General features: G+C 41.0%; 1 protein-coding gene across 2 annotated transcripts in view; it reads right to left on the reverse strand.

The window, feature by feature from the left end:
- disp1 (dispatched homolog 1 (Drosophila)) overlaps nt 1-12,953 on the reverse strand; it is an 86,561-nt gene that overhangs the window by 5,215 nt on the left and 68,393 nt on the right. For both annotated transcript variants that reach the window (XM_053445690.1, XM_053445691.1), the window contains 5 exons: nt 3,642-3,671; nt 3,021-3,144; nt 2,672-2,799; nt 607-701; nt 115-212 (listed from right to left, as the gene is read on the reverse strand). In XM_053445690.1, coding sequence (XP_053301665.1) covers nt 115-212; nt 607-701; nt 2,672-2,799; nt 3,021-3,144; nt 3,642-3,671 — 475 coding nt within the window. The remainder of the gene's footprint in view (nt 1-114; nt 213-606; nt 702-2,671; nt 2,800-3,020; nt 3,145-3,641; nt 3,672-12,953) is intronic.

A 12,953-nucleotide genomic window follows, 5' to 3' on the forward strand; every position in this document is an offset into this window, starting at 1 on the left:
GGAAGAAACAATAATACACAAGTGGGTTAAAAGAAATATAGAAACTAATGATGACTTCCTCTGCATCACTCAGTACTGCCCATGATCAAGGTTTGTGCTGTTTCATGTACTTACCCTTGTGTTGTCCAGGTTGCACATTGATTTGATGGCCTGAATATTCCACAGGTTCTTCCCCTCAGCTGATGTGAACACCAATCGAGAGTAACTGTCACCTGCATTAAATAAAGTGTTATTACTTTAAGGGAAGAAAACGTTTCCCTGAAACTTGAATAGCTGGGAAATAAGAGACAAACAATCAGACCGGAAAATAACTAGTAGCAGAACACTAGCCCATACTAATGTGACTCATTTAGTTTATCAATAAATAATTTGTTGACTTCTCATATGTGGAAAGTACATGTACAATAAGACAGAGGCATATCCAAGGGCAGGGCCAGTGAAATCTGAGGGCCCCAGTCTGTGCTGTCAGTAGTCTTTAAAAATACATCAATACTAATAATAAATACGATTGTTAAAATATATGTGTTTTGAAAGAACAAAATTTTTTTTGCCTCAGCTTTACCCGTAACCTGGTTTGCTGTATGTTGGTGTGTTTAAGAAACGTACCTGGCACATCACAGAAAAACTCTTTGCTGAAGTCCCACTCTGCTGATCGTTTGTCTCTGTCAAAGTGGTCCTCTGGCCACCGGGGCTCCTGGTGACTGCAAGACAGCAAAGTTTGCCAATGTTAACATTACTCAGATGTAAACTTTATTAAAAATATGCCTCAATGGCAACATTGAAAAGAATGGTCGAGAAATAATCTTCAGTTTAGCAGTTAGTTAAAATAACAGTAGATAAGAGTTTGGGACTTTGAGTCCTGGACAATGCATGTATTGTTCTTTGAGCTTTATGGTTCTTTTCACATTGATGGAGTATATTTAAGATAATTTATCATAAACTAAACAATGTTAAAAAGGCTTGAGATGAAAATCCCAAAATCGGAGATCGGAGTTAGCTACCTAGGAGGCTAAACAAAAAAGTTCATGGAAGAATTCATTGGTGTGCAGTCATTCTCGTCCTCACTAATTCTGTCCAGCACCCAGTGTTCTGTGTGCTTTTGAGAAATTTTTTGATGAAAACATCCCCTACAAGAGGGAAAAGCACCTAAGCATCTCATGATTCCCCACCCCGGTGGAGCCCGCTTGGTCTCTATGAACTCAGGCAAACAGTGAACAGAGACGTTGACATGTCCAAAACTCAGCATGAGACAAAACGAAGGAAGCGGATTTGAAGCTCGGTGATGAAATAAGCAGCAGTAATTGCTCTTCCCTCCAAAATCAGATAAATGATTCCCTACAGTTCTGGGATACTCCTGTCATTATTATAATAATCATAATGGTGGCTCTGATTGAGCATGGAGGACTATGAAATATGTGTTCTTGCAAGAATAATACTGCAGCCAAGTAGTGTTGTGTTTTGTGTGTTGCGTATTTCAACCGAGGATTATGGCTCAGTCACATCCTGAGCTACAAACAGGAAAGGCAGAGCAATCAGGTGACTGTCAGAGAGAGAGACAGAGTGGTTGACAGATAAAGGGGATGAAGCAGGGGGAAGCTTGCTGACAGCAGCAGAGGCCTCTGGTGCACCGTACATGTATAAGTACACAATTACATCTGCAGACAGACATGTGGAGCGCGACCGAGAGGAAGACAAAGACGGCAAGAGACAAGAGACGGGAAGATCTAGGCTGCTGCTGAAAGGATCAATTTTTTAATCAGCAGAGTGGAGCCGCATTTTTTGAATTTCTAATCTTAGCCACGTGGATAGAAAATCTGATTCAGAACGATGTGACCTCACGTCAATGTCATTCAAACTGCACCGTCAAAGTGGAGGAGATGAAGTGATTCAATCTCAGCTCAGCGACACACAATAATCAAAATATTCTGGTATCAATAAAGATTGTGTTTATATATTCAATCATATATATTAAATTATCAGTTCTGAACAATTATTTAAAATTGAGCATGAACAGTCATACAGAGACAGACCCAGATAGACGACAGAGGGAAAGATTGACAGAGGGACAGACAGACGCACGTAAAGACCTGCACTTGATTAGTGAACAGACTCCCCCTGACAGGACAGAGGATGACCTTGCAGACGGACATATCTCTACATCGCGCCCCTTTCTTTCAGGAGGGGATTCAGACTTTTCAGTGTGTCTATCAACAGCATCCCTCAACTCCTCCGGCCCCCTCCTCCCCTCTCATCCTTCTCACACTCTCCTCCCCCGCAAACCCTGTCTCCCACCCTCGTCTACAGGTCCTCTGTAGAAGAAGGGACATTCTGAAATGGTAGTAAGAGACTAGTATTAATAGCTGGATAAAAAAACAAAAACCCTTCAATTGATAAACTGAAAAATATTTAGTTTTTCCTATACTCAACAACAACAGTTGATCTTTCTTCGTTGTGTGGCGGTAAGAGATGTGAAGTCCGCCGCAAACTAAAAAGATACCTCTTCCGATAAAAATTTGAAACTAAAAATCTAGTAGCACTTTTTGAAGAAATTTTACTTTCTTGTTTCTTGGTGTTCTGGGTTTGAACTCGGTGGGTTGAATGCACTTATTGTACGTCGCTTTTGATAAAAGCGTCAGTTACATGAAATGTAATGCAATGTGCATGAAGTTACTTTTTGGCCTGCTCGTCAGCATATTTGAAGGGGTAGTTGGCCAGTGTGGCTCTGTAGCCTGTGTTCTTCACCATGTTGTTCCATGTGACCAGTCGCTGGCCAATGGCTGTTCCCCGTGGCTCAAAACCCTTTGGGAAGACAGAGAAGGATACAAGGTGTTTAAAAGAGAATTCATTCATTACACTGCAATATCATACTTGTGATTTCACGTTTGCGTGTACTATCCAGTATTAATATCAGACCATCAATGTAACATCTCTGGGATGAGGCTGTTTATTTGGAAGCTTTGTGTTGCAGGAGGCTGGATTACATGTATCCAGAAATGAGAGCCTTGTAGTTCTACACTCACCAGCAATGGGTCAGAGAAATCCGGGAGGTCAGGCACCAGGACGCCCACTAGGGCGCACACCACAATGAGCACTGTGCAAACCCCCAGCACCACCACTGGCCAATCGGCTATCAGCTCAGAATAGCTGGAACAAAGAGGAGACTTGGAGTTAGTCAACAAACTGGCAGTAAGAAGAAAAGAAGATGTAAAATATCCAATGCTGCTTATTTCATCTACATTTTGCTTCAGGCTTTTGTCTGTTTAACTGTATTGTAAGTATTAAAGGCAGTCTCAGGTCTTAGTCTTCAACTGTATGCAAAACTCAACGAATTTGTGTTTTTGTAACCCAAAACCTTGGAAAAGCTTTAATCCTCTTTCAATCATTCTCCTTGATTAAAGTTGAGGCAGCAGCATTTACTGTTGCATAATGAAGGGATGAGGAGTTCTAGGCCCATGAGTAACAGAGGCCAGGTACACAGAGAGTCTCACAACTCCCATCAATAACTCTCATGACTCACTACTAAGGAATGATAGCTCCACAGGAGCAGTGATGGATGGATGTCAGGAATAAAGGGAGGAGGAGGAGAGAGCTTTGCAATCCAGAACATCAACAGAGGCAAAAACGATTTTGGCAGGTCTTACCTTTTGGGGAATCGAAAGGGCCTTACAGGGCTGAAAAACAAAAAGAGGGAGATAAATCAGGTTTATATTTTTGAGTCAAAGCAATAGCCAACCCAAAACAGACTTTCTGAGACTTCTCAGCAAGATCTTCTCTTCATGATCTGCCTTCTGCAGCACACGCCTTTTTGTACAGGATCACTGAAGACATGAAAACTGACGCGGCTGTCAAAACTTTTCAGTGATCTCACCATAATACTAAAATTCCTTTTAAGATGTGAAAGAAAATCGTATTTCTTTTTATTATCAGCATATTTCTCCTGCAGACAACTCAAGACATAAGCAATAAATAAACATTTACACTGATTGATTTGATCCAGAAATTCCTGCCGGGCTAAAGATTATCCTAAAGGATTTCTGACTGAATTCAAACCAAGGTTGAAGATGTCAGAACCAAATTAAAGTCCCGAATGGTCCCAATGATTTGTCAATCGGAAAATACACCGATGGAACCAAACCTTTTCATTCAAATCAGATCAGTCAAAAAAGAGCTCTAACCAGCAGCTAGGATTCCACCAGATATGATTCGATTAACACTACCACACACTCTGAATAATGTCGCCTGATCAAGCCTCCTGATATTGACAGCTTTGAATCACATACACATGTTGGTACTTCTATCTTAGTGAGGACACTCATTGGCATAATGCATTCCCTAGCCCCTTACCTCAACCATCCAAAGTAAATGCCTAACCCTAACCTAATTCTAACCCTCAAACAGCTCTTTGAAGAAGTGGGGACCAGTCAAAAATGTCCTCACTCTCCAAAAACGTCCTATGCTTAAAATGGTTTAAGCATAAGAACACACACACACGCGCATGCACACACGCAAAGCCTTCAGCTGCTTAACATCTATCTGGACTTCTCGTTAGCTCCTCATGGGAGCCATGCAGTAGCGTCCGGTATGCTGTGAGCAACGGACAAACCCGGTTGGAGGTGAGGAGGAGGGAAGAAGAGGAAGTAGGAGAATCAGATATGGCCATATGATCCCAGCAGGGCTGCTGGAGATAAATGATACAGGCTTAATGGGGGAGACACTGGTGTATGTGAGGAGAAGTAAGGTCAAAAAGTCAGGAGATCCTGAGATATCCTTAAATCTGCAAAACTCCTAAAAGTAAAGGTTTTACAAAGGGCATAAACATTTACTTAATATACTTATATAATATTCGTCTAACCCTACAAAAGATTTGTGGAAATGAAAAGATGTTAAATTTTTCACAGCACACACCATATATCTATTTATATAATAAGTGTGGCTATGATTAATATCTAGGTACTGATTTTATCACAAGAGGAAAAACTATTTCTATGTTGGTTATCCTCTGCCCTGATTCTCATTGTGGGCATTTTCAGTGGTGGAGGTTTGAGGCAGAGTAGAGTTGACACTTCACTGTGATGTCAATAATAACTAGACTCCCCCACAGACACAGAGTAGAGGGGGCAGCGCAGTTGGACCACTCCTCGAATTAAAATTTCAGATAAACCTCATTCGTAAAAGATAAATCTTCAGCTTTAATGGACTTAATCAAATGCTAACATGATTTAAATAACATTCCCCTGTGCATCACAGACTGGATTTACAAACCTACTATAAAGAAAGCGGCCTTAATTTATCCAGCAAATGGCACCAAGGACCAGGAAGTGAGCGCAGTGGTCGCTCTCTGCCACTGCCAATCGGGTCCTTAGCACTCAAGACGTTTGCAACTGCGATTTAAGCAGTCTGGCCCAAGAGGCAAAAGGGTTGTTGTCGTATTTTAGCCTGTTTTGCCGTCAGAGTAAAATCTTTGGAATGCTGTAATTAGTGGTAATGGGAAGGCGCAAATTAACTCTAGCTATTGGCAAGGAATTTCACTCCATGGGGGAGAACGGCCGTAAATCCCTTCAAGTTTCACTGGACACATTAACATGACAGCCAGATGTCAAGTGGCACCACTTTAGAGCACAGTCTAAAAGTACACACACACAAAGCATCTGGATACATATGTGAAAAACATGAGTTATTAAATCATGCTTCTTTTGGATTTTAGCTCTGGGCGGCTTGTGTGCTACAACACAATAAATAATTCATGAGTTAAAAAAAGCGTTTTTTCTGTAAAGCGGACTTTTAAAGTGACCTTTAACCTACTTTAAACCAACTATGCTAAATCAAAACCACATTTCCTCCGCCCTGCTTTGAACTAGTAACCAAGGGAAAACTCTGTATTGCTAATGTAATTCTTTTCACTGCACTCTTTCCCTCTCTCGGCTTTCCATGTATGGCCTTGAACCTCAGGACAGATATGTGGCCCGAAATGGAGGAGCCGAGTTATTGGAAATAGTTGGAATGGATTCATAACAGTGCTCTCAGGCATATCTATTTGTCTACTAAAGGCCTGTTTTAAATTTTGGTCTGCGCTGCTCCCATTTGTATCCACTCCAGCCAACTGGAAAGATGCATAGCATACCTGCTCCCGCCATTAAGGCCCAGACTCTTAAAACGACGAAGATGAGACGGATCAAGAATCTGTCCAGTCAACAGTAATAATTTATCCTATTCCTCGCATAATGTCAGGTGATTTTTTCGTAGCAATTTGAAGGGATTAATTTCAGATTTATCCAGATGAGATTAATCTCTGTTCCTCAGATTGTGATTTTAGCCTCAATTTGTCGGTTGTCTACAAAAAGCAGAAAAGAAAGGATTCGCCATTACAGTGCACCCAAGATTCAAATATAAATGAAGGGGGTAAAGAAAAGGCCAGGTGGTAGTGTGGTTGAAGAAGAAAGACATGGTGTTGACTGATGATCACAGAGGCTCTAAATTCTGCAACATGACAACCCAGCGCGTCAGGTTTCCCCCGCCGACTCTGATCACTTCTACTCATGACGGCTCAAAAGCAAACTTAAAATGCTGGCACACTCCCTCCCTCTCTTTCTATCCAAGTCTCTCTACCTCTCTCTCTCTTCCTTTCCCCGCCTCCTGCCCTCTCTTATTTTCTTTACCCTCTCCTACGGGCCCTGACTAACCTTTCAGTGTTATTCTATTTACCAGAGGGAGAGTGTTTCTGGATCACTGGGCTAATTAATAAGGTAAACACAGACCACCAGCCGCTCACTCAGCGCTGCGCTGACAGAGGAGAGAAACAGAGAAGCACTTGGGACTGAGTGTGATTGAGAGTAAACCATGTGTATGTGTGTCTGCTTACAGGCCCTACAAGCTCCGCAGTGCTGGGGTAAGACGTGGTGAAATCTTTGGTCAATTCCAAAATGGTGTGGGAGATGTACAGTACATTAATGAACCGGTGAATGGTTTTGGCATTGGTATTTTCTTACAGTCTCTAAAGGCAATAGTGTTTATAGTTGTTTTGAGCAGCCAGACTTGAAGGACCTGACTATAGAGAGAGGGGATACTTGATGAATCTAACACATGGGGGTCTCCTCTCACAGTTTCCCACTGTTGTACTGGTTTCTATAAAAGTAAAATGACAATATGTAGTTGGTGGTCTCAGAGGTGGTCTCAGTCCGGATCAAACCACCATGGTTTGGTCCCTCAACTACAATTTTAAACCATGTTAAACAATGTAACAGTTGTGAATACTTCCTGAGACCCTGTTCAAAAATATAACAAGCACCCTGCTTGAAGCATGTTTAAGTTTTTAGCTGTACAAGACAAACCTGATTCGAAGTTTGTGAAATTCTAACAGAAGAAAGAAGAAAAACCTGGAAAAAAAAGGTGTTAGAAAAAGGTGTTAGGGTTAGGCCTATTCACAATTTTTTTTAAAGCAACGGTTTCTGCTTGAATTGTTAAATCTAAACTGACACAAGACTGACATTGTACAGTCAGAAACAAACCTTGTGACCCGGACACCAATAGACCTAGCTCATGGAACTAATGGCATGATTATTGTGCATGGCATGTAAAATATTAAGTATAGGGACCAAGGATATGTGTGCAAATAGAGGTGTGAGAGATTATTTACTGTATGTGTGATATATGGGGTGGGATGTTTGTACACACACAGTGTAGCAGCAGTATAAGTGTATGCATAAGTATGTGATGTTTTCAGTTAACATAAGATATTGATGTAGATATCATCTGTGATGCAAATAAATGTGACCATACTTGGCCTTTGTGTGTGCTTGTTATTGAACATGAGCGTCTATCTGTACCAAGAGGGGGGGGGGGGGGGGGGGGGGGGGCTGCGGGTGAAGGATCAGAGACGAGGCCTAGGTTAACTGTCAACAGATGGGTGGGTAAATATTTCATGAACAAGGCCTTCAGGTCTGAGCAGGAGCAATTAGTGTCAAGCGTCAGGCTGCTGGGCCTGCCTCGCCCTGATTAGTGCCTCTCGCTGGAACGCTGCACACAATTAGGGGCTCGACCTAGCCGTGAAATAGGCCCGGGCTACCAGCGCTCCCGTACAAATGACATCATGAGACTAGTTAAGGCAGAAAAACACTGGCCTGTGCCTGATAAGTAGACCTGTGTGTGAGTGTGCGTGTGCGCTTACACAAAGTCTCTTGTGGAAAAAGCAGATACTGAGAGGGATATTAACAATCCCCCAAAGTGAGCCTGTGTGTGCAGCAGGAAGACAATAATAAGACTGTAAATATTAAAAAGACCCACAGGGGCAAAGGATTAAACCACAGCAGAGCTAATGGCGTGTGAAACAAGCAGTTCAATAATTAAACCTCATGTCTGAATGTGAGCAGTTAAAGTTTGAGTATATATATATATATATATTATATATATACATAATCTTAGGTGTAATAGTGACGCGTTTGATTGTTGGAGCTCGTTGTTAACAGGGAAATGTTTACCACAACTGGGAAAATTATGCCGGCTATACGATCGGTAGTGATTGGATCATTCAGCATGATTTACTAGGTTACTAAACGCTATATACCTACAAACAAAACACAGACCATAATATATCGCAACACTATACTAATTTGAGTCATTGGAGAGAGGTCATTCACAATGTTTTCTGGGATGTGTAGTTCCATCACTCTTAAAGAAATTATGTACACAGTCTTGCACATTAAATGTATATGTATCACAAATACAAATACATATATAAATGTATATGTATCACAAATACAAATAAGGCTTTAATATTTTCTCTAATAAACCTCCCCAAAACCTTAACATTAAAAAAGGAAAGAATATCTCAAAACTTAAGGCCACTGTTGCATCACGAATCAGGGATCAGTGTTGGTGATAAGTTACAGGAGGACCTGACACATTAGCTTCAGAAGCGACACAGTGTGATTCACAGGGCATCGTGTTTCCAGCAGGCCTCCAATAAACACTGGATCAGGCCAGTGCTGTTCAAACATGGAGTTTAAATCGAGGTCAGCTGGGGACACACTCATTATCACATGGAGGGCAACACAACCAGAGTTTAAGTGCAATAACCAGTGAGTAGAGGAGATTATGTTACTCATCCCTTTGTACATGCAACATCATGTATGAGCATGGGTACATTTTCATACACCAGCCGTGTCTAGATGCTGCATTTGACTTTGAGGAGAAACCACAGGCTTCTATGTTTCCATAATCAAACACATGCCTCATGTGGTACGAATGTGTCATGTGCCATTTGTGAAGATATGATGAAAACAGAAAGAGTTTATGTCCGGCTGCCACAGAAGACGTATGGCCTGAAGATTGTGGAGGGGCTGGAGCCAATCCCAGTTGACACTGGGCTCTCGCCTGAATTTCTGTTTTCTGTGTGACAGACAGTTGCTGATACATTTCAGAGTTATCAACCAATCTGATCTACTATATATATATATATATTCTGCAGCAGTGAGAAATGGTTGTCTACGTGGTTACATGTGTGGGAGGACGTTTTTTTCAATAGCTGAATAGATGGTGAGCATAACCTTTTCTGATTGCACCTGCCATTCCCCTGAATTCTTGGGAGATGAAATACGGGTGCGCACAAATTCCAGACATAGAGGCAGGACTTGAGCACCGTAGCCAATAGTTACAAGCTGTCAGTCAGCATGACATCTATATTAGGTCTCTTCCAAGTCTCATCTTAACGAGAGCTCACAGATCCAGCGTTGTGCTCAGGCAAGGATTAAAAAGGGGGCCACGTCTTTTTGGATCCTGTGCTATCAAAATCCATAATTACAGCCGAAAAGACGAACGTCTGTAAAAGGAGAAAAGTGCCAGAAGGAATCTTCGTTCCAGAGGAATGAAATGAATCCAGAAATCCTTCTTAACCTGCCAACCTCACACTGCATGGTTCAGTGCAATTGTAAGCATGCCAGACAGAAATGGTCATGTGTGGTCAGTGAGAGCAGCAGGCTTTCTTAGAAGACCTCCAGACGTGGAACCAATGCTTTACACCTGTCTCTGCACCGACGAACCTTTAACTTCCTCCCACGGGCAAAAAAGAAGTGCAGCAAGACCTGCAGACCAGTAACCACATAGCAGGAGATCTGATTGAACATGGTCACAGTGACAGGAACAAAAACTAAAGAACTACATGACCGACAGAACAGAAAGAGAAATGTCTTGCACTGATAAAAAACCCATTTATTTGAGGCAGCTTGTTCCCCTGTTAAAGCCAAGACACTGTATTAAAACAAGATGAGTCATTTAATTTAATTAAACAGTGTTTACGATGCATAAAAGACAAAGACACTCGTCTAGGCAAAGTCGCGATGTCTCATTTGAGAGACAATTTAGACAGTGACCTGTTTAAGTAACAAGTCTTATGCTTAATGCAATTTGAGCATGTTCTTGGCCCCATTTCTGAGACGCATGAGTTTGTTGTGTGTTGTGCCGTGCACAGGGAAACGGGAGGGGCGATAAGGTGCGCCGGACAGTTAGTTGAATTTCTGACAATACCTCAAACTCAGTGCCTTTTGGGACATAGCGACATGCTACGTCATATAGACAGAAAAGCCAGATTGGTTGAGCTGTTGCAACATCATTCCTGCCTGTTTGAGGTTTCCTCCTCCTATCACGAAAGACATACCAGAGAGAAATGTGAAATCTTTTTAAAATATATATTTACATTTTGGCACACAGAATGAGACGTATGGACAAGCCAAGGGTTTTTTCCCGTAGTTTTGAAAGCAAATCAATTTCTATTTCCTCGACAATTGGAAGTCTGGAGGAGTCGATGGGTCAAGGAGCTTGGCTTGATGATCGGACTGTACAATTTGAGCACATCAATTTTGAGATTTGGCAACTTACTTGTTCAGCATGAGTTGAATTTTAAGTCACAATATAAAAAAAAAAGACAAAGAACAATGAACCCTGTAGTACTTTGAATACACTGTTCCAAAGGCAAAACAGGATACGAGTCCTTGGCCACACAACCAATACACTATCACAACTTCAAAGCTATCACTTGAACCTCACAGTCAAAGTCACTGTCTTAATTAAAATAAAGTCCATATAAGCCATAATAACAAACATTACTTTCATCATACTTGGATTGTGTTGCCACAAATTCCCTTCAATCGCTAATTCCACCTTCCTGTGTTGACATATGATCTCATGTTCACTCAATGACAGCCTGTAGCTTCAGTCTGACGCTTCTTTTGATGTCATTCATTAACAAAGTAGGGAAAGAAAAGGCAGATTTTTCTGCACCGCTTTACTTCCTCTGTTATTACCTCATCGCACACCATCAATCTTTTTTCCTCTGTGCTTTTACTTGTCCTTGCTTTGTCTGAATATGGGCCATCTGAGGGCGTTATAGCTGCAGGGGTCAACGCTTCTTCTCTTTTCTTTTCTCTGGCACTCCCTCTTCGATCATTTGCTAACCTTTTGTATGGCAGGATTTTTATGTTGTTTGCTTTTCTGCTTTTGGAGCTGTGACATCTCAGACTTGTCTGATGATAAAAAGACGCCTGGTGCAGCTGTGCCTGTCGCTCCAGCCTCATTTATCAATAGCAACTTAAAGATCAACTGTATCTCAGGAAGATGAAATGGAACAAAGATGATATTAGACACTATTTTGACCAAGATGATTTCAGGAGACCTGGCGACAGCTGAGGACCGGAGGCCAGAAGACTTAATGATGATGGTTGGGTCAAAACCTGTCATCCCTACTCCTGTGAGTAGGGACAGACACTGTGTATGTGTGTGTGCATTTGTTAGGAAGGTGTGTGTCTGTGTTGGTAATGGAGGTGTCTGGAAAATTCCAAGTAAAAGTTCACAAAGTGTTGTTTATCTGAAAACATATGTGTTGCCAGTGCCATGAATATAATGGTCATAAATAAATCTTATTATATAAATACTAATATATATTATCTATAGTATATACTTTATATTCCATTAGGAATAAATATGCCCAAATAATTCTGGTAACAAATGCAATGACAACTATTAATCTAACACTTTTTGTTTTTGTTTTGTCTGCGTTTGAATCTTTCTGTAAATTATCCATTTAAGAAACAAATTAGATCATTTCAATTAGTTTGTGTTAAGGTCTAGCAGAGGGCATTGTAAAAAATGATTACTCATTAATAGAAACCAGGGGGACACTTGAGAACAAAGCCATGCTGACCTTATAATTACGGCTACAAAAGATCCAGCATCATGTGGAGTTTTGGGGATTTGTCATAGTCAGAAAAATAACAGAAAACCATGAGACTGTTAATCAACAACTTTTTTCAACAAAGTGTTGCCTTACTCTGTGACAACAAATGTGAAAAGTCCAGTGTGAGCATAATTAGCCTGTGGTATGGTCGATGGACTGCAATCAAACTAGTCTGAATGAATAAAGTGCCAGTTCCCATTTATTCAAACTTGACTTTTGTTTTTGAAAAAATGGGAGCTCCATTCTGCTGCATGTGCTACATTAGAGTGAAGTCCAAGTGATACATTGTTGATTTACAACACGTATTACCTAAATATTTGAAGCTTAACTTTTGTTAAGTGAATTTAAGCTGAACTTGAACTGAACCTAATGGTCCCTTTGAAGCAATGTCACTCTGAACCACTTTAAATGTTGTGCTGATCTTTAAATTCCCCCCCCAGTTTGTTTTAACCCCACAGTTTTGTGCACAAGCCAGAAACTAAAGTACCTAAAATACAATGCTGGTCTCCTTTGAAAGTCAGTAAATTAGAGTTAGAGAAAGATATTGAACCAAATCTACAGAGTCACAAAGATGACAGGTTTGTTTTGCCTCACCCATTTTTCTTGGCATAAAAAGGAAACATAAAGCCTGAAGAACCTTTTGTGTGGAAAGCAGCTTGGAGCCGTAGCCACAAGTCTGAACTAATTCTATGCAAACAGCTGTTACTGCGATACAGGGATGTTAAAACAT

The sequence above is a fragment of the Pleuronectes platessa genome, chromosome 17 (genome assembly GCF_947347685.1).
Source record: "Pleuronectes platessa chromosome 17, fPlePla1.1, whole genome shotgun sequence".
Classification (NCBI taxonomy): Eukaryota; Metazoa; Chordata; class Actinopteri; order Pleuronectiformes; family Pleuronectidae; genus Pleuronectes; species Pleuronectes platessa.